At 41.6% G+C, this 19,786-nt stretch overlaps 1 protein-coding gene across 1 annotated transcript in view; it reads left to right on the forward strand.

The window, feature by feature from the left end:
• The window catches only part of RFTN1 (raftlin, lipid raft linker 1), an 81,395-nt gene extending 62,330 nt beyond the window's left edge, over positions 1-19,065 (forward strand). Inside the window, exons 6-9 of the mRNA XM_009873285.1 lie at positions 3,605-3,720; positions 13,850-13,953; positions 15,319-15,400; positions 18,625-19,065. Of these exons, the coding sequence (XP_009871587.1) occupies positions 3,605-3,720; positions 13,850-13,953; positions 15,319-15,400; positions 18,625-19,065 (743 nt within the window). The remainder of the gene's footprint in view (positions 1-3,604; positions 3,721-13,849; positions 13,954-15,318; positions 15,401-18,624) is intronic.
• The last annotated feature ends 721 nt before the right edge of the window (positions 19,066-19,786 follow it).

The raw sequence follows: 19,786 nt of genomic DNA on the forward strand, positions 1-19,786 counted from the left end.
ACCTAAAGGTTAGTTTCCTAGATAAGGGAGATTTGTAGTTCAAAGACAGTAATGGGAAAAATTGCTGCCCACTAGGAAGACTGTCATGGTAAAGAAAGAAATCTTTTCCCATATGCTCTTGTGAATCAGAAGCAAGAAAATCAAAATAGCTTTTTGTCAGCCGAGCTACATCAAATATTTATACAACCCAGTGAAAATAGCTTTTTATTCACAGTAGGATACCTTAATAAAAAATGCAGTGGTAATGGAACATTTTCAGAGGAAGGACAGTGGTTGTAACCTTTACTTTCAGAGCCTTTTCTTTAAGAAAGAGTGAAGTTATGTCAGTTTAAGACCAGGGATTGTGAAATGATGCCATAAACACTGGCTCCCACAATATTTTTGTATCCAAGTTAGGACCCTGCAGCCTAGATGGGAGGACAGCTAGATAGGTAAAAAGTTGGTTGCATGGCTGAGGTTAATAGGTCACACTTCAGCTGGAGTAACAAGTGGAGTGGCACAGAGATCCCTCCTGGGACCTGTTGTGTTTAATAACTTTATCAGTGATACAGAGGAGGCAACGGGGCTTGCTTTTGTCAGATCTGCAGATGATCCCGTACCCTGGGCTGCTGCTGCTGCTGTGCTTCAGAACTGGGCTGCCATCTGGAAGGACCTGGGTAGGCTGGAAGAACATGCCAGTAGGAGCTTTTTGGAGTTTTTTGAAATTGCATGGGGACAAATACTCAGCCTCTGGGAAGGGAGAGGCCTTGTCACTAGTCCGGGCTGGGCACTGCCTGGCTGGGCAGCAGCTCTGTGGAAAAGGTCCTGGGGGCCATTACTGGGGAGCAAGCTGAGGAGGAACCGGCAGCATGCCCTGGCAGTAGAGAAGGCAACGGTGTAGACGCTTAAGGACAAGAATATAGCTGGTACATAAAGGACTGAGATTATCCTGCTCTACTTGGTTCTCATTAGATTGCAGCTAGACCAGATACTGTGTCCAGGTTGGGGCCCTCCCACAAAGGGGGCAAAGAAGAGGTTTGCAAACTGGAGCTAGTTTAGCAGACGGCCAAAAGATAATCAGTGGTTGGAACACTTGTCCTGTGCATAAAGGCTGAAGGAGCTGCGTTGCTTCAAGCTGGAGAACCTGACTGTACTCAGCAGTGCCTTTGAGGAGACTATGAAGAAGATCAAAGTTTAAACATTGTGGCATGACAGGTAGAAAAGGAGGTTGATTATGGTTAAAAGGAAAAATCTTAATGAGCGTCATCAACCAGTTTCTCTTACAGAGTTTTTCACCACCATCTCTCTATTGAAACAGACGCCAGTATGCAGCAGCTGTCTCTCCCTCAGAATTTTTTTCCCTTGCGGTTTTCTCATTTTTCTATAGGTTTCTTTCCTGGCCAAAAAATTACTGGATTTTGGGATTGACTAGATGTACCATTCAACAGTAGTCATCGTATATCTGTCAAGGAAGCAAAATCAAGGAATCCTACAGTAATTTAGATTGGAAAAGACCTTAAAGGCCATTGAGTCCATCCATAAACCTAACAGTGCCAAGTTTCTCTTCTGCCTGTAGGGTCTCACAGGCTCAGCTCTTAGTTTCTAAAACATTACATATGTGCCATAATGTTCACATATGTGGAAGCTGTAAACTGCATGAGTGGAACGCGCAGCAGAGTGAAACATAAAGGATGATTTATGAGTGAGTGTAAACACACCCATGCTGATTGCGTTTTGATCGCTTATTAATTAGCTGGCAAACGCGTGGGGCGAGCTCAAGCTGCAGTTGTGCCAACAGTGTGACACTGAATTTCATTAAGAGAATTCACGATAAGGAGCAGTGCACTGGTGCTGCATAAAGCTTCCCTGGCAAGATCTGAATGTCTGTGTCTAATAAGGATCTCTGGGTTTCTACTTGGAGCCTTAGGTGCTGTCCTGTCATCCATGGTTTGGAAATTTAAAGGGTTATTTGGGCATTCTGCATCCTAAAAGAGATTTGGGCACGAGTTTGTGTATTGGAATGTGATATATTGCACAGAAGTTGAATTGGTTCCCACTTTGAAATGTAGGGTCTAACAAAGTGCCATTTCTAAATGAAGTATGGTAATTAAATTATGTACCCATTTGTATGTGGCAAGCTTGTTCTCCTTGTGCTTTCTAACCTGTAACCCAACTAGTTAGTGGTCTGACCTGTTACTTCACAGCAAAAATGTGTGTTCTCCTCACTTGGATGAGAAATCTATCTAGTTGAGAGTAGTTACTGCTTTGTAGTCCAGCTCAGCCTCCTCAGAGCAAGGTGTAACACTGGCTTGCTGTAGTGGCGAGAAGTCTTCGTCTTTCTTTATTCTAAAGAGAATTACAAGAAACCTGCCAGAAAGTAGACAGTGTATTTTTCTGCTTCTTTGAGTGTCTCAACAGAATCCCAAAGAGTCCCTAGTGAGCGGTTTGCAACATTTCTCCTTCACAACCAAACTCAAAAAAAAAAATGCTGTGTTAGTGTAGATACAGGTTATTCTCATCTTCTCACTTACACCTCAATGACTTACTTGAAACTGCAACAAGAGAGAGTAGTAGGCAGTACACAAAGAAGCAAAGGAGTGTGCATTTCGAAAAGAGCTATATCATACTAGGGCAAGGAGCATAGTTTTCCTGAAAATGTAAAGAAACTATCATGCAAAATACAACACTTAGGGGAGAGCATGGGCAAGGTCTACATTATGTTATACTGAGTAAGTGTGCTATTTAAACTAGAAAGGCTGAAAACCGTGCTTTGTGACAATGAGAGAGGAGTTTTCTGTGTACATAAAGTGATGCTTATTTACCATTTTTCTAAATATAATTCTATAGCTTATTTTAGCAAGGAAAGGTAAGTTGGTTTTTTTTTTCAGTTACTCTGGTTCTGTTCTGTCATGGAGGTGACAAAACTTGAGTTCTTGCTTATGGAAGTGATTGCTGATTATGGAGTATACGGCTAAGTTGAAGGAGAAAGTGCTGCTCAAGTAACTTTAATAATACGTGTTGTCTGAAAAAAGGCTGAACGTGCTGGGAATACAAATGAGAATAGTGAGCCACTAAGCCAGATGGTCAAAATGCTTTCATAAATTGATTAAATAATTATGAATGTATCTTTTCTTTCACACCGTTCAGATATGCCAGATCATCCTTAGTCCATGTAGATGACTGTAACTGAAAGGCTGATCCTAATGCAGGGTTCTGACTTGGGTGAATGAATAGGTCTAGGCATTAATACCAGCGTGCCTTAGAAGCCCTTGAAAAATTGACATAGTACATATTCTGTAGCACCCAAAGTGTGCATATAACTTCAGGCAGGTGAGCAGTACTGCTGGACTGAGGAGTGAATTAATTTTGCCTGCTCAGAATGGGAGAGCTGTGTTTTTTGAGGACAAACTCTAGAATAATAGAGTGGACAGTGAAGTTTGCTACTAGAGAATAAAACTGCTAAAGATACTGATCTCATTCATTTGATAGAGCTGAACTATGAGAGGAAGATCTGTGCACTTTTTTATTAACATCCTTGGAAGAATTTGTTATTAATAAATTCAAATGCCTCATTGCATGTGGGGTGCCTTCCATAAAGCTTACAGGTAACCCTGTGTTTTCACAGATTCTTTACATGGGACAATGGATGGAGTATTTCTCTTTGAAGATGTTGCTGTGGAAGACAGTAAAAGCATGCAGGGCTACGATGCAATTGTTGTAGAGCAGTGGACTGTCTTGAAGGTACGTATCCAGTTTTTCTTCTGGGATTTTTTTTTGTAACTCAGAACACTCCAAGACCATGAGGCAGACTCTTCGTGTACTGATCTGTGCCTCAGCAGGATCACACAGGCAACCAAGAGGTAAAGAACTGCAATGTAACAGTAACACTGGTTAACTCTGGGTTTGTATGATGCACTTTTGCCTTTGATAATCTTCATGCTTTATTGGTGAGGGAGGGGTTGGAAATGTGAGTGATGATGAACAATGACACTCGGGGCTATCTTTCCCAAAAATACAGATGTCTGCTAGATTAACTTGTAAAGAGGGTCTCGATTGGTTGTCAGGGCAACGTGATCACACAAGTCACTGTAACATTGCAGTTCTAAAGAAGGAGGCCCATTTGGTAAGCTGAGCTGCAGTAGAGATGCACAGAGAACTGCACTTGCTTCTGTCTGACCTCCTTCATACACTCAACTGCATATTCTGGATAGGTCCCTATAAACAAACCACGTGTGGCACAGATTGGGTGTTTAGTGATCCAACTGCATGCTTGTCAGTAGAAACACTGTTTAGATCAGATCGGCCAGCACCCTTCTTCTACAGCAGATCTGATACACAGACAGGTGTTTGAGAAGATGTGCTTAAATTTCGTTGTGACTTGAAGCAAAAAGAGCATGGGGGGAAAAGAAGACACTGTTGCATAACTCTTAGAAGGTGGGGTTTTTTTGCTTTAATTGATTACTCTAGTCTGCCGGAAGTAGATGTTTTGTATCTATAGAGGCAACGCCTGATCTTTTTGCTTGGAATAGACCCACATACGCCAGAAGGATGGATTAAGGGAAAATGGGACAGATGCTAGACTAAATATGTAAAATTCCAGGAGACTAGCATTAAGAGTCTGGTTATTAGATGATGACTCTGTAGTGTATCAGGAAATGGCCATATAGTAATGGCTAGAAACTTCTTGAAGAGCAGTGTAATGCGTTAATAGCAGCTTTTCTTGTGCTAATGTGAATCCGAACAAATGATTCTTATAGTTACATTTAATGTTATTAGAAACTTAAGTGGAAGTTCTTGTTCATTTTTAGGGTCCAATTGTGACGTTGCTGCTTGTGAGTAAGGTTTTGGAGTAGTGACAGATGGTTCTATAAGTGCATTAGGTCAGTGCTGATGAAGAAGGCAAATGTTAAGAAGCTTTAATGTTAACCATATGTTCAGAACTGTTAGGAAGAGAATAGAGGGTGAAACAGCAAGCACATACTACTACATACTACTGCGTAAGGCGGAGTTTGGCAGCACATTATTTCAGAAGGTTGTGTTAGCACTGCAAATGTTCAGAGGAGAGCAGTGATCAGTGATGCAGACAGCTTCCATATTAGGAAGACTTTACATAGTGTGTCCTTTCAGCCTGAAAAAGAGAAGAGTTGCAGGGAATGGAATAGGCAGAGGCCTCCTGGATCATAGGAGGCGCGTCAGTAGGGATTGACTGTTTGCCATCTCTTCCAGTATAAGAACTAAGTGTTGTCACATGGCACTAGTTGGAGCCAGGTGTAAAAATGGAGATAATTCAGGTAATTCTTTATGCAGCAAGCAGCAGATCTGTGGAACTCCTTTTTAGACAGTGCTGTGAGTTCAAGAAGTTAAGATGGGTTCAGGTGGCAGCAGTGTGTTTTGATTTTTTTCTTCTACTTTATCTATCTTTGTGTTTATACAAGCATTTTAATTCAGATCACTTAATATGCCTCACATCATGGAAGGGTTTCATACTGCACAAACTCGATTCCTTTCAGCAGAAACTAAACTGGACATGCTGAGAGGAAGTACACAAAATATTTGGGGCAAGTATCCTATGTGCCTGTCCTGATATATATTACTCTTCCTCAGCTGCCACTTATAGCCACTTTGGAGACAGGTTTCTGAGTTAAATGGATTCTTAGGCTGAACCAGTTTGCCTCTTAGACATCCCTACTGTCTCAATAGGGTGTTGCACCAAAGTTAAGTGTAATGGCTGCCACACATCTCTTAGTTTGCTCTCTGTGCACACAAGAAAGTTTGTCTCAAGCTGCCTGACAAGGACAGCATCTAGTAATGGGGATACTCTGGTGGCGGAGTGGTGACCAGAACACTGGGACACAGCAGAGAACTGTCTTCTAGCAGGGCCCCTTGAAGCGTTAGAGCCCTGGTAGGTGCAGTACCATTTGCCTTCAATCCTAGCAATTCCATGCTGGAGATGCAGCTGGTCAGCAGATGAAGGAATCAACCTCCCAATGCCCTCTGGTGTGTCACGAGAGGCTGTGCTGCTGTGAACTGTCTCTGTGTGAGGGCTGACGTGGAGAACCTCTTGTTCCAGACATAAGATTTGGTATGTGCAGTTTCTGAATCTGACAGATGGCACATACACACCTTGTTGGTATGATCAGGTTATTCTCTGGCAGGTTGGGGTATTGGGGAACTCCCACAAAGCTCTTACCTATTTAGAGGAAGAGCAGAGCTCACCACCTCTGTTTTCTTCTCCTGACATTTAAACAGTTGCCTGGGTGTTCCATGCCTCGTGCTTTCTGGGCATAGTGGGCATAAGTAGGTGAAGTCATCGGATGAATGACAGACAGACTGGAAGCTGGGGGGATCTGTAGGTCCAGTGTCTTGTCCAGTGTTGTACCCAGAGGACTGTAAGTCACCTTTCTGTTAAGCCCCAACAGGATTCACCTTTATTTACCATAAATGGGGAATAATGCAGTGACAGAACAAGAGACAGTAAAATGGGGGATGCAGAGGGAAGGAGGTGGAGTTCAGTAGTGACAGAAGATGTCTGAAAACCAGTAAAGGCTTTGTTTCTGTTATGAGTACTTCAAAGTATAATTATCACAGAGATAATTATGGAGCAGTGGAATGACTCATTAATGTAGACTTTCTTTTTTTCTTTTCTTTGGTATGGGTTCAGCTCTGATTTAGCTTAGTCTTTTCCATTTGTTGTTTTCGTTTGTACCAAGACAGTGGAAGAAGTCCTGATAGACAGCATGACATAAATGTGTATAATGGATCCTTATTTTAAATTTGTATCAGATTTGATTATCTGGATGACCTGTGGCCTTGTACAGATGTAGACTGAACTGAATGTAAATTTATTTTGCTGTATCCCAGTTAAGGAGGAGAAACTAACAGACAAATCCCACCCACAGCTAAAGAAAGCTGGTTTTAAAAGGAATACATGTAGTGTGTATCGATGCCCTTGGTGATAAAAAGAGAACCTTTCTAAATGAAAAGGTGGAGTTTTGCTGTTTAACTGTAAAGGCAAAAGAGAGGGGTTGGCACACCTCTTAGCAGAGAAAATGCTGCCTTTTTAATTTCTAAGGCTAATAGAGAAAACAAGCTGAACAGTGTGATGCACTCACTATGTGTGTAAAATGTCAGTTTGTAGAGGATGTAAAGCTGCAGCTGTCACAGTATGTGGTCCCGCCAAGCAGCAGACAGGATGTAATAACTCTGAGTAATTTAACTCTTTCTTCTCAAAGCAGAGCTGTGGCGTCTTCTGCAAATGACCACAGGACTTCTAATGACAAAATGCTGCTTGCATCCTTATCACTTTAACTCTAAAAGTGTCAGGGCATATTATTTCCACCACAGCCTCTGAGATCTAGCCCTAAAACTTGTTTGATTGTTTTAATTCTGCTTGTGTAGGCAAATGTGGTTAGACAGTTCTGATTAATCAGAGCCTGCACGATTTTCCTCTCCCCTACTCTAATCTGTCACCTTCTCTTCCCCATTGCCCAAGACAAAATAGCTAGTTCTTTCTTTAAAATTATTTGCTATAACCTTTATTCTAGATTTCTGCATTACTCTGCTTCTGAAGCCTGGTTCATTTTGAAAAAAAAGTTGTTTGCAGTTTACAAGTATTTTCTCATTGAAAATCTTCAGCTGATAGTTTACCACTTTTTTATTTTCTGCTGTACCATGTCTTTGGTGTACTGACATGAATTAAAATCTGAAAATGTTATGGTGTTGCCGTTTCCGTGGCAGAATTGAATGGGGTCAGTGTCTGTTGTAGACATGGTAAACCTTTTAAAGTGCAGCATATCGAAGATTTAAAAATGATCTCTGCTGAGCCTAGGTTGCAAGTTGCCTTAATGTAAGCCTTGAAACAAATTCTCTGGAAATGAGGATTTGATTTGTCAGTAAATCTGATTTAGGTCATATGTCAGTTAAGCTGTGTTCTGCTGTCTCTGGCCATGGGAGAGGAGTGACCAGGTCGGCAAAGGAGCTTGTCACAGCGGACATGAAAAGCAGTTTCGTGCATGACCCACCTAAAGGACATATATGTTGCCTGGGCGTAATATTTCATCATTTTGCCCCTTGTGGCTTTTTAAGCAAAGCTGAACGAAAACCTTAAAGAGCCTGTTATCTTCAAAATGTTTTTGTAATTTGTGTTTCATTGTTTTATGTAAGATAAGAAAGCAGCATATATATGTATATATTTGACTACTGAACTCCATAGACGTGTGCTCTAAATATGTCCACGGGCTAATATTTCTTGGGTTTGTTGATAAATTTTGTGATAAAATCTAACAGTATGGTCTTGGAACTTCTCTGGTACTTTCTTCTGGTGCTGGCAGTATTGAACATCTAACAAGGTGAACACTTCTTCCACATGAGTAAAAGGCAGTTGAAGTAAACAGGCCAAAAAGCACAGGATTTAAAACAATACAAATAAAAAAGATGATTTCCTATCTGTCACGGTTTGCTCAGGTTTGTGACAAGATCAGAAATAATGATTAGTTCTCTGCTCACCCGTAAAATCTCTCAGGAAGAAGTGAGCATACCAGATCTGAACTTTCCGCTTAAGAACAAACTGAGAAAAAGTATTTCAGTTCTCTTCTCTACTTTCTAAAAAAACCACACAGGGCCCGAGTCACATTTCTTTTTTCTTTTCAGCAGTAGCACCCTGGCTAAGGCACTTCGCTGACCCTCCCAGGCCAGTTTGGGGGAGGAGGCATCAGCATTTTGAGGGGCATGAGAAGCAGGTGCTGGGACCCGCGAATCGCGTGCACAGCCTGTGGATGTGCCAGAGCTTTCCTGCTGCCTGAACCGGTGGCAGTGGAGGGTAGTGCTTCAGCAGCATTTTTCACATGAAAGCAAGTTATTAGTTCCATAATGGTGGAGTGGTGCACAAAGCCTTTTTGCAAAAGGCAAATTTTTTTTTTTTTGAGAGTTAATTATAATCGAAGAAAATGATGTTGGGGAAACTTGTGTGGAGATGATTAAGGTGTGTTGTGGCAAGGCACCCTGGAGTATACAAGTTCTCAGGTAGCGTTTTTCTATATTGGTTTGGATTTTTTTCCCAAAAAACAGTTGATAGACAAACAGTAAAATCAGTGCTCACCTTAAGGTACGGTGCACAATTGTTGTAGGAATTGTAAAACTAAAAATGCCAGTCATTTAAGAAAATGTACTGGTGAATTGCTAGATGATGTTTATTTCTTGTGCTCCACGGCCAGTGATGGGGAGGTGTCCAATGACACGTACATTGCCTGCACCATGGTCAGCTCAACACATTTCATAAGGTGCTTCTCTGCCTGTTTTGTGAAGAACCTTCTGTATCAACACACTCACCTCGTGGAGCTTTTACTACCTACCTTGTTCTTAAATAAATGAAAAATTGTGTTGAGATACAAATGGCTTCTGTTTTACAGGTGCAGGCAATATCAGGAGCACTCAGACATTTTTGTAAGCTTATACATAGGCTAGAATGTAGGATTTGTATCTACTCAGCAGCCTGCATGTGCATTGAAATCGTGACTGGATACATCGGAACGGCAGAAAAACTGGCAAGAGTTAGCTGAAAACGAGCCCCCACCCCTCTGCTGTACGGCTAATGGATGGGTAGCAAGTGCCTGCTAGTTTTATCTTGGAAATTTAGGAGCAGCTCGATAGTAGAGGACCATAGTCCAACTTTTATTGCTGAAACAGTTGTGAAATTTCTCTTTTGCTTCCAGTAAATGTTTTTAATGGATCTATAATGTTATATTGTTCGCAGAAATCATTGTTTGGAAGAAGTCTGAAAATGAAAAAGGCAAATAATTCACAAATGTAGAGTTTGGATTTAGACTCCCTGTCAGCTGTGTTACTGCAAACATAAAACATTTGCAGCACGCTTTTATCGGGTCATTCCTGCAGTTCTTGCACAGCCTGTTCAGTTTCTCTTGGTTTATTTCCTTTGTTTTCTACTGAGGCACAAGTCCTGCCTCTTCCTCCCTTGAGTTCCGTGGGACAGAAAGCTCTGGCTTTGGCACTGGTGGAGACTGGTGACTGGCTCTGGCTGAGGGCACACGTTGCTGCCCTCGTGGGCTCTCCCCTCTGCTTTTTGTAAGGTCCTGGGTTTGCACGCCCTGCCCGTTTTCCCAAACAAACTGTAGGTTACACTTTCAAAGCGATTCCTTTTTTTCACTTCCCATCCTCTTTGCCATCTGTCTGTAAATCTTAGTATTCAGGCTGTTAGGATGGATTTGCTGTAAAGGTTTTATTAAGATTTATTTAATGGGATTTTCAATCTTCCACTCTTTAATCCATGTTGGAAAAAATATTAAATAGTGACAATCCATAGCTGCCTTGTAAGTAAATCACATTCACTTAACCCAGGGAAGAATGATTTCCAAAGAAGTTCTGTCTAGCAAGAGCTTAGTAGTTGTCTTGTTTATTATCTTGCTGTGGTTAAAATTGCCACAGTAGGGGGGGAAAAGAAAAGAAAAATTGTTAATGCAGTTGTTTGTGTGGCTTGCCCTAGATATTATCGTTAGCATTTTTTAATCTTTTTTTTTTTCAATCTTTTTTTTTTTCTAATGAGCAAAAGCAACTGTAAAAGGAGAAAATGTTGGAAACAAACAGTAAAACTATAAATAAAATGAATTCTTTTCATGTGATGCAAGTCAAGGGAAAAACCTAGCTCAATATGCTCTGGCTTCTTGACACTCAAGGTGTGATCAGAGATTACTTATCATCCACAGGAGAGTGGGAAGCAAGTTAATTAAAATTTTCCACCCTTTCACTGAATGAAATGTCTCCCAGTTTGAGATGTATTATTTGAACACTTCTTTTTCAGTAGAGCTCTGGCACGCATTTTCTACTTCTGGTGTTCAAATCCAGTATTTGCTAGCTAGCAAGGAGCACTGCAGTTTCATCTGATGGATCTGCATGTTTCAAGTTTTATTTCTATTGTCTCAAATAATAGTAGATAAAATAATTTTATTTATTGTATTAAATATAAAATGAATACAAGATGACTCACTTCCTCTGCGCCATCCCCCAGTGTATTGTTTGTTTAGAAGCATTTTTGCTTTGAAAAGCATTTAATATGACACCAATTAAAGGTCTGCATAACCGTGACTCCTGCTGGCACACAAATTCCAGCCGTGGGTTAGGATTACAACCAACGATTCAGGAGGGGGAGAGAGAGGTCATTTCTTGTGGTCTTAAAGAAAGCTTCAGTTATCTGTATTTGCAAGTAAGGAGCTTGAAGCCCATATGAATTATACCTGTTTATTCAGAAGTGATTCCTTTCTCTTGTCTATCATCTTCAAAAGCAGCTAATTATTAGGAGTAGTTTATTTCCCCGGGGACCTGGGGAAGAGGCGCTGTGTCTGACTCCAGCCAAGCTTCTTGCAGAGTTGGAGAGAGCTTGTTAAAGAGCACGTGGAGCTCGGTGTGGGGCACCTCTGCATAAGGTATACACGTCCTTCCTCCACATAGCCTCACGTGTAGATGATGGGGTCAGGTACCAGCACATATGAAAAATAAGAGGTCACATTTCTGTAACAGTTGTACAGCATTCTTTCAACAGAGTTTACATTTCCAGATTTTTTTTAAAAATTCTTTAAGCTTGATTGCCTTTTATCTTAAAAGTCATTTCCCAACAACTTCATACTTTTGAATGTGCTTTACCTGCTCTTTTCCTTTTTGCACTGTTGGGATTGTGAAATACAGCAACATCTGCTGCAGATGATGCTTAATCCCGACAAGTCAGACAGGTCCAAAGCCAGCCTTGTCTCGCCGCTCAGAGCCTGCAGGGCCAGTGGACTGTGGCGGGAGTGACGGCGCGTCCCTGAAACAATTTGGCTTCTGCAGCAGCCAAATGAGCTCTGCGTGGTATTGATGTCCTTCCTCATCGCCGCAATCTCCCTCTCATTTCTGACATTTGTTGCACATCTTGATGCAAGGAGAAGGTTCTCCTTGCTAATCGCCAACCTTAGGCGATGAATTCAAAATAGAAATCCTCTTTGCAACATAAGGTGTTGCTTGGGGCACAAACAAGGTCTGCTGTGCCAGTCTTTTCTCACCTGCTTGTCTTCTACCCTCTAAATGAGTGAACTCCTGTTTTTTGCTCTACAAACACTGTTTGATGGAGGGAATGTTCTGGTCAGATCCTATTAGGTGTTCTTTCAGGCACTTCATAGCTATGACCTTATTCTTAATGGCTCATGTTGCATATTTTCATCTTTATTTTTGGAAGGCATCATTGGCCAAACTCGTAAATCTCAGTGTGTTATTAATGTGTTGTTGAGATATTAGCTCTTAAAGGCATCTAAGAGGTGTTATAATGCTATTCTAAAAACTGGAAAGAGGGCAGAAATATTTACCTCACAGAGGAAAATGGGACTCTGAATCTACCACAGTCACACCTGTAGGATAAGTCCAAGTTGCTGCAGAGAATGTGACTTAAAGGCCACGTGGTATTGCTCTCCTCTTGCAAGACATCTCTTTCCTCTCCTGGAGTTCGCAGTTCTGGTCTGTACATTGTGACATTGTAAAGTAGCAGCACCTGTAAGTCCCTGAAAGCCTCTGTGCAGGAATCAGAAGTAACCTTAGTAGTGTTCTCTTTGCATGCATTTTCTGGAGTTGAGTTTTTAAACATTCTCCTTCTTAAGCAGGAGCAATACAGCTTCTTCAGCGATTTGCATTTGTAGTCATGATCAGGTTTTTAATAGGTGTAGTCAGGCAGTCATTCAGCTATGAAGGTATCGAGTGACCTAAATTACATTTGTTAGAAGAAAGGAATAGCTGAGAGTGGAATTCACTAAAATACCTTCAAATAACTACATGAGGATTTGGATTAGTTCTGATCAAATGACTGTTTTATTACCGTGGAATAAATGGATTTTTTGGAGCTATAAAACTATTGTGCCTCGCTCAGTGTTGAGAATTGGCAGTTAAAACTTCTTGTGTGCACATGAAACCTGTGTAAGTGCGTTGGCTTTTAGGCAAATAGAATTGTTATTCCAATGGAATATAGCCGTGTTTTCAGAGACTAGTAGTTACCATTTGCCTGCTTTGTGTTTATTAAAACTAAAAACTAGTAAATATGCTCTAGCGTCTGTTTGTTAAATTACTGGGAATCTTGGCAACTAGACACCTCACCGGAGCAGTCTGCATTGAAACCACCAGTGGTTCCTCCTCTGCGAATTACAGGCCCTGCCATTTCGAATAAAGAGAATTAGCAAGGCTCTGCTGGGTAGATCTGCAGCTGGAGCCAGACTTGGGCACTGAAGGGCAAAGCTTTTGGTCTCGCCCACAGATTTCCTGATTCGAAAGAACAGGGAAGCAATGCGTATTTGTGGTGATGAGAGGAATAGACCTGTACTTACATTTTATTTTTGTTGTTGTCAGCTATTTTGCTTTTGATCCACTGCAGTAGAGTAACCTGACTGATTTAAGCACAGAGCTTGAGAGTTTACTCTAGCTTACACAAGAGCAGAAATGGAGCAAAGCAGTGTTGTCATTTTTTAAATACTTGAATATTTTTTTCCTTGGGAGGAGATAATTGATAAAATGCAATGAATTTGTCCTGTTCAGATCTGGAATCATCTAAAGCTGGATGGATTACTGAGGCAGTGTAAAAACAGGATCACAGATGTTTACAATTTTAAACAAACTCATGGAATGGTTTGCGATATACGGGTGATCTGTCCTGTGTCACATGTTTTCGAATGTTTCCTTCCTGCCTAGCTGAACATACAAAATAACCCACTTCCGTGCAAAACCCCATTCTTCCTCCTGTAAACCCTACACATGTATTTTTTTCTTGGGATTTTTTTTTCGATGTGTGTCAAATGAGTGTCACACTCCAAGTGAGGATGCTAACCATTGATTTTTTCTTTCTCAGGGAGTTGAAGTGCAGACAGATTACGTCCCGCTGCTGAATTCCCTTGCCATGTATGGCTGGCAGCTGACTTGTGTGCTTCCCACTCCCATTGTGAAGACAAACAGGTACGGAGGGAGCAGGCCCTGCCTTTCGGCCAGGGAAGTGGCTGTGTGAGCACAGCAGCCCGGACAAGTGATTCCCCGTGCCGTGAGCATGGATTTCCTCGCACGCACCAAGAAGCTGCCCTTGCAAACCCAGCTGCAGCTGCTCTCGGGGTTTTCTGAGCAACACAAGCTGCGTGGGGCAGGAAGCACGTGTCTTGCGGGCAAAATACTGCACGGTGCTGGTGTGGTGTCTGCATAAATTTTGTGTGTTATCTCTGCCTCTCTAAACTCCTTGACTATAAAATTCCTGTTTGGGATCTCTCAGCAGCTCCTCTTAGAGCAAAGAAAAAACCTGTGATGACATTTGGAGTGAGGTGTTGCCTCTCTGAAGAAGAGTAATTTTATTCTTACTATCTGTCTAATGCTGCTGATCTACACAGTCTAGCTGAGAAGAACCATGGGAGATTGGTGTATCATTACTCTAGTAGCCTTGTTTGCATATATAATCAATCTGCGGTCTACTCTGCTATTAATACTCTGATTTTTGTAAACGCATGTAGCTTAAAAATTGCAACTGTGATGAAAAACAGTTGTCCCACTTGTTAATCGTGAGGATGGCGCTTTCTGAATTTTCACTGGTCAAGAACTTATTTATATATATACACAAATGTAATCAGTCATGATTTTTTATCTTTAAGGAGTAAAAATATGCCTATTTTTTTATGAGATCTAGATGAAGACTACTCCTACACATAAAAACCTAAAAAGTGAAGGCCATCTGTGCTGGGGGAGAAATGGCTATTTAAGTTTTCCATACATGTTTAAATATAGGAATGAAAATAAAATCACAATTATGATTTTTAAGCCCTGTCCCCTAAAGGTATATATGGTTTTCTCTCTCTTTCAGCTTCCTGTGTCCCGTTTATAACTTCAGTAGCACGGGTCAGGCTGACAGCGCAGAAGGGCACCCACCCAGTGTGACCACTGCCGGCAGCTGGCTGTGCTGACCGCCGGGGTGCAGAGCTAGGGGAGCACTTGGGCCCCTCCGAAATCTGCACTCCGTTGTCGCTGAGATGCTGCGGCTCAGCACACTGCGGGGCTCACGTGTCTTGTTTTTCGCTCCAGTTTATTCTACGTTTACAAACTAATGCTAAAACATTCTGCAAAAGTGTGTCACAGCCTGATCAGACTGAACAGTTGCTCTTTTTTCTCCCCCCAAAAATACCAGGCCGCTCAAAGACACTGGGGACAGGCAATGTTTAGGTCATTCTTCATTTCGTTGTTCTTTGACCTGCAGAAGTAAATGACTGAGATGGATTTTTGCTTTGAATGATACTGGATGTGAATTTAATTCATTCTCAGGAGTGTGCATTTGTTTCTTTTCAGGGAAGGGAATTTATCTACAAAGCAAATTGTATTTCTTCAGAGACCTTCTTTGCCCCAGAAAGCAAAGAAGAAAGAATCGAAGGTAAATAACCTTGAGTTCCTGGTTTCTTTGGGTTTTGTTGGAGGTATTTTAATATTGTAATTGAATTTCCCACAGAAGTAAAAACGACCTATTCAATGTTTCTGTGTTGCAGTAGCAAAATACAAGGAATTGAGAGAAACAAAAAAAAGGCTCAAATGATGTGAAAGCTCTTTTATTTTATTCTCCATTGAACTCATGGCAGCAGAAGGGATGTAGATTTCTCTTTACAGCTGGGCCATAAACCTCCATACGTGACCTAAAATTCTCTACCCGAGTTCACTGCCTGCAAGGTGGAACCAATACTATTTTCTCTCACCCATTGCTTGTCTTTTCTATTTAAATTTCTCTTTCTTGCTACATGTTTTGACAGAGCCTAGCATGGTGCAGGCCTGATCTTGGCTAGCATTTCTATTTATTGTGTGAATGTCCATGAATCATGCTAGAATTTGGCAAAAAAAAAAAAAAGGCCCTGAATCCAGATAGATTATCTGAGAACCTAGGTGACAGCTAATGCTGTACGTATGTGGATACACATATGTATTTCCATTTTCAAATGTGTAGCTGTGGGAACCCCTGCCAAACCTGTCACGCTGTACAGCTAAGAGGGAAATCCAAGGACTGGTTTAAACTGGAAAATGAGCAAGTGCTGACCTTCCTATAGTACTCGGATTTGCATTGCCCTTTCAGTTTGCAGAGGGATCAGGTATGGAAGGGATCTCTGAAACCACGTGATGAAAAGGTTGCTAATTAATACGGACTCATTTGTATTCTGGCTCTGTGCAGTTCCATGAGTGCTGGCCAGCCCAGTGTCAGCCTGGAGGAGCCTGTGTGCTCAGGGCCCTGCAGAAGCTGAGCTAGAGTGGGAGATTGGAAACGCTACTCAGAGCTGAGCACTGGGAGTATTTTACCCAACATTTTAGATACGTCCAGACAGTTGTCACCTATAAAGCCCTCACTGTTTTCGGAGCCCGGTTCTGTGAAAGTCATCTTTTAGATACAGGGCAAACCAGAACTGACTGAAGCAGGAGAGAGCTCCTGGGAGCATGACTGTGATTTGGGATTTACCCTGTCATTAGCAAAGCTGGAGCCCAGAGTATTCTGTGAACATGTTACGCAGCCCATATTTCTTGTTTGTTTTTCCTTTGTTTTCAGGTGATTAAAGGGATTTTGAGTTGGAGTGCCTGTAATTGGTCATTCTTTTCCTGCCGCTGTGTGTGGTTTCAATGGAAGGGCTGGGAACCTGTGAGCGATTGTGCATCTTCAAATAGAGAAATTAGTATGATGCTGATTTCTGGTATTATAATAACAAACGCATACCATCCAGATGACTCAAAACTTTGTTTAAATTTTTTCAGTCGGGGATAGAAAAACATATTTAACAATGTCTGGTTGACAAAACAAAGGATATACTCATTGCAGGGATTAAATATACAGACATATTTGAGGGCAAAAATCGCTACAGCAAATTTTCATACCAAAGGTCAAGGAAAAATGGGGTACGTTGATGACAGTTATTTAAAGAAATCTAAGACTGGTTCAGCATCTGTAAGTGGTTGTTTTGAGATATCAAAGATGCCAAACTAGCATTTAAGTAGCTGAATATTCTGCACATACAACATGAAAGGATCTCAGGGGTTTTTTAACTTGTGATACAGCAGGTCTATAATGTTTACAGATAACTCCTCAGAGGGGGGAAATAGGCTGATAAAATTACAAGGACATTGCAGCGTTGGAAGCTGATCCATCCTCTCTGTGCACACCAGCCACCTGCTGTTCAGTTCAGCCAGAGGAACACAAAAGGAAATATGCAAGGCACAGTGCAACTTATTTTTCTCTTCAGTAAGACAGAAATACTCTTATTAGTGCAAAATTCAGTCAGCGATGAGGTAATTGTGTTCATTTGCTTTATACAAAAGTGATGCTTATTGCAGCAGAAACTGGCTGTGTGCTTTTGTGAAACACAGCGTACCTGACTCACTATACCTACATTTGCACATCCACACAGTCTCCTACAGTTTGATCTTTATCATGTTTAGGGCCCTGAGTTCGCATTCTGTCAAAGAGAGCTTTTGAGTTAAAGGGGAGCTGTGGGTGCTCAGCACTTCTGCAAGTCAAAGAGGAAAATATCCAGGTGTCTCTGAATTTAAACAGCTGGGCTCTAGAACTGAGATGTTATCTTTCCTCTTTCTCAAAATAGTAATGATAGTTAAGTAAAAGATAGCTTCCTCCAAGTAAAAACAAGAAGAATCTTGTGAAAGGGACTTTATTTTTACATTAAGTTCTGGCTAGCGTAAGGAAAGAGCATAGCTCTGTCTTTGCAATCTAATGAACTTAATAGGTTTTGAATGGCTTTTTTGATTAAGGAATAAATAGCTAGATTAAAAATTTATGAACATGAGTCCTTTTCACCAACTTTGGCACAGGCCTGGTTGCACTAGAGAAAAGGGCTTCTGGAGCACAGCTAAACTGGCTGAATGTCCCGATGTGGTTATTCATGGGCACCTTCACACGCACTTAGCAAACTTGGGTAGGGTGGCTCAGCAGTGGCTTGGAACATGGTCTGGCTTCCCTTGGGAAGGCCTGTTTACTTTTTGACAAATGAAGCAATTGTATTAGTGGCATATTTATCAGTTTTTTCTATATCTTATACCTGTTGAGTCAGTATTTCTAGGTACTGCGGGTTCCTCACTTTTCTTTTTAATAGTAGTTAAAACAGTTCTTCTGAAATGGCAGCTGTGGTAAGTCCTGTGGCAAGTGTTGTAAGAGGCAGCCTCATGCTTTCTCATCAAAAAACATTCATATGAATAGTTCAGAATATTTTACTGTTTGGGTATAGTTTTGGATATGGTGTTAGCATAATGCTGTAGGATTGCTTCCTCCAGCAGGGCCTGTGCAGCTTTGCATGTTCTTGCTTTCCTGGCTGCCAGGGATGTGCCAGGGCCTCAGCACCAACACTGCGTGTGGAGAGGAACCCACCAGGCATCAGGAACGGCAGAAGGAGAATGCATCATGGTCTCTTTTCTCTGTGTGATAGATGTATACGTGTAGGCACAGATGATCTTAAGCCATCTGATTTAGTCATGTGTTTTTAAAAAAAATCTTAGGTCTCTTGTCAAACTAGTCTTTGGATTAATACTAAATAGTAAAACCATTTCTACTTGGGAAAGTAAAGATCCACATGAGAATGTCTCTAATGGTCTTTAACACTTGGATCTTATTTGTAGTTTCACTGGAGGTTCTCCAGAGAAGACATGCACAACAAACAAATGAAGAATTCCACAAAGGCCAAGTTAAGTTCTAGGGAGAAACAAATGGCAGAGGAGAAGCAGGAATCTGAAGTCACAGAGAACACGAGAAACTTAGAAGCACGAATCTCAACAGAAGCCAAGCCGGATCCTGAACAGCAGCTGGATGATGTCATAGACTTGGCTGATGAGGTAGCTGAGACCAATGACAGAGGGACCCATCACAACGGGACATCAGAAGGAACATGCCCTGCCAGTGACGATGCCGAGGACAACAACACTCAGGTCTGCCTCGGCCAGAGTCCGCCTGGCTGCTGTGGGGACCAGGTAACAGAGCAGGGAGACTGTGCCTCAGCGCAGCCGGAGGGCTGCAGCAGCAGCGATGGGGCAGGGCCGGACGTGGACTGCTCCTGCGAGTAAGACCAACCTTTTGGGAATCCTGTGAGTTGCTGATACTTTGCCAAGACGAAAGAACAGATTTTGCTCATCGCCATTGCAAGCTCCACTGCTCGGTTCAACACTGTACTTACTTTGCTCCTTAGCACACCAAGATCTTGATGTTTTAAGTAACTACATGGCCCAGGCTTTTTAACCCACAGAAATTAATTGCAAAAATTCCATCCACTGTACAGAGTGGGAAATGCCCTACACTGTCTCCTAGAGCTACACTTTAAATTAAGAAGTAGGGCCAGAAAACATACTCGGGTTTTTTCTGTGACCAGTCTTAGCAGACTAAGTTTGGGTCTAGGTCAGGGCAGACCTTCCCCTTGGTCAGATTGTACTTTATAATACTTTCTCGTCCATTTATCTCTGCTGGAGAAGTTATTGTGCCATATGTTACTTTGTCATTAAGCTTGTAGCGTCATGAAAAGGTATTTGGGCTTAAACAGGCTGAAATTGGAAAGCTTAGGTAAGATGGCTGGTATCTGTATTTATCTCAGCGTACCTCCTGGTGATGCTCTCTTCGGAATGTATTAACTCTTGCAGCTCTTTAAGCAATAAGCAAATTGTGTATCTGTTTTAGGCACACTGGGTAAACAAACCTTGTGGTACATTTGTGTGAGGCAGATGATTACAATATAAAAGCAGTTTCCTATTCGCTCACATTTCTGTTCTCTGCCAATCAACAATTTCTCAGTAG

The sequence above is a fragment of the Apaloderma vittatum genome, unplaced genomic scaffold (genome assembly GCF_000703405.1).
Source record: "Apaloderma vittatum isolate BGI_N311 unplaced genomic scaffold, ASM70340v1 scaffold3017, whole genome shotgun sequence".
Lineage (NCBI taxonomy): Eukaryota > Metazoa > Chordata > Aves > Trogoniformes > Trogonidae > Apaloderma > Apaloderma vittatum.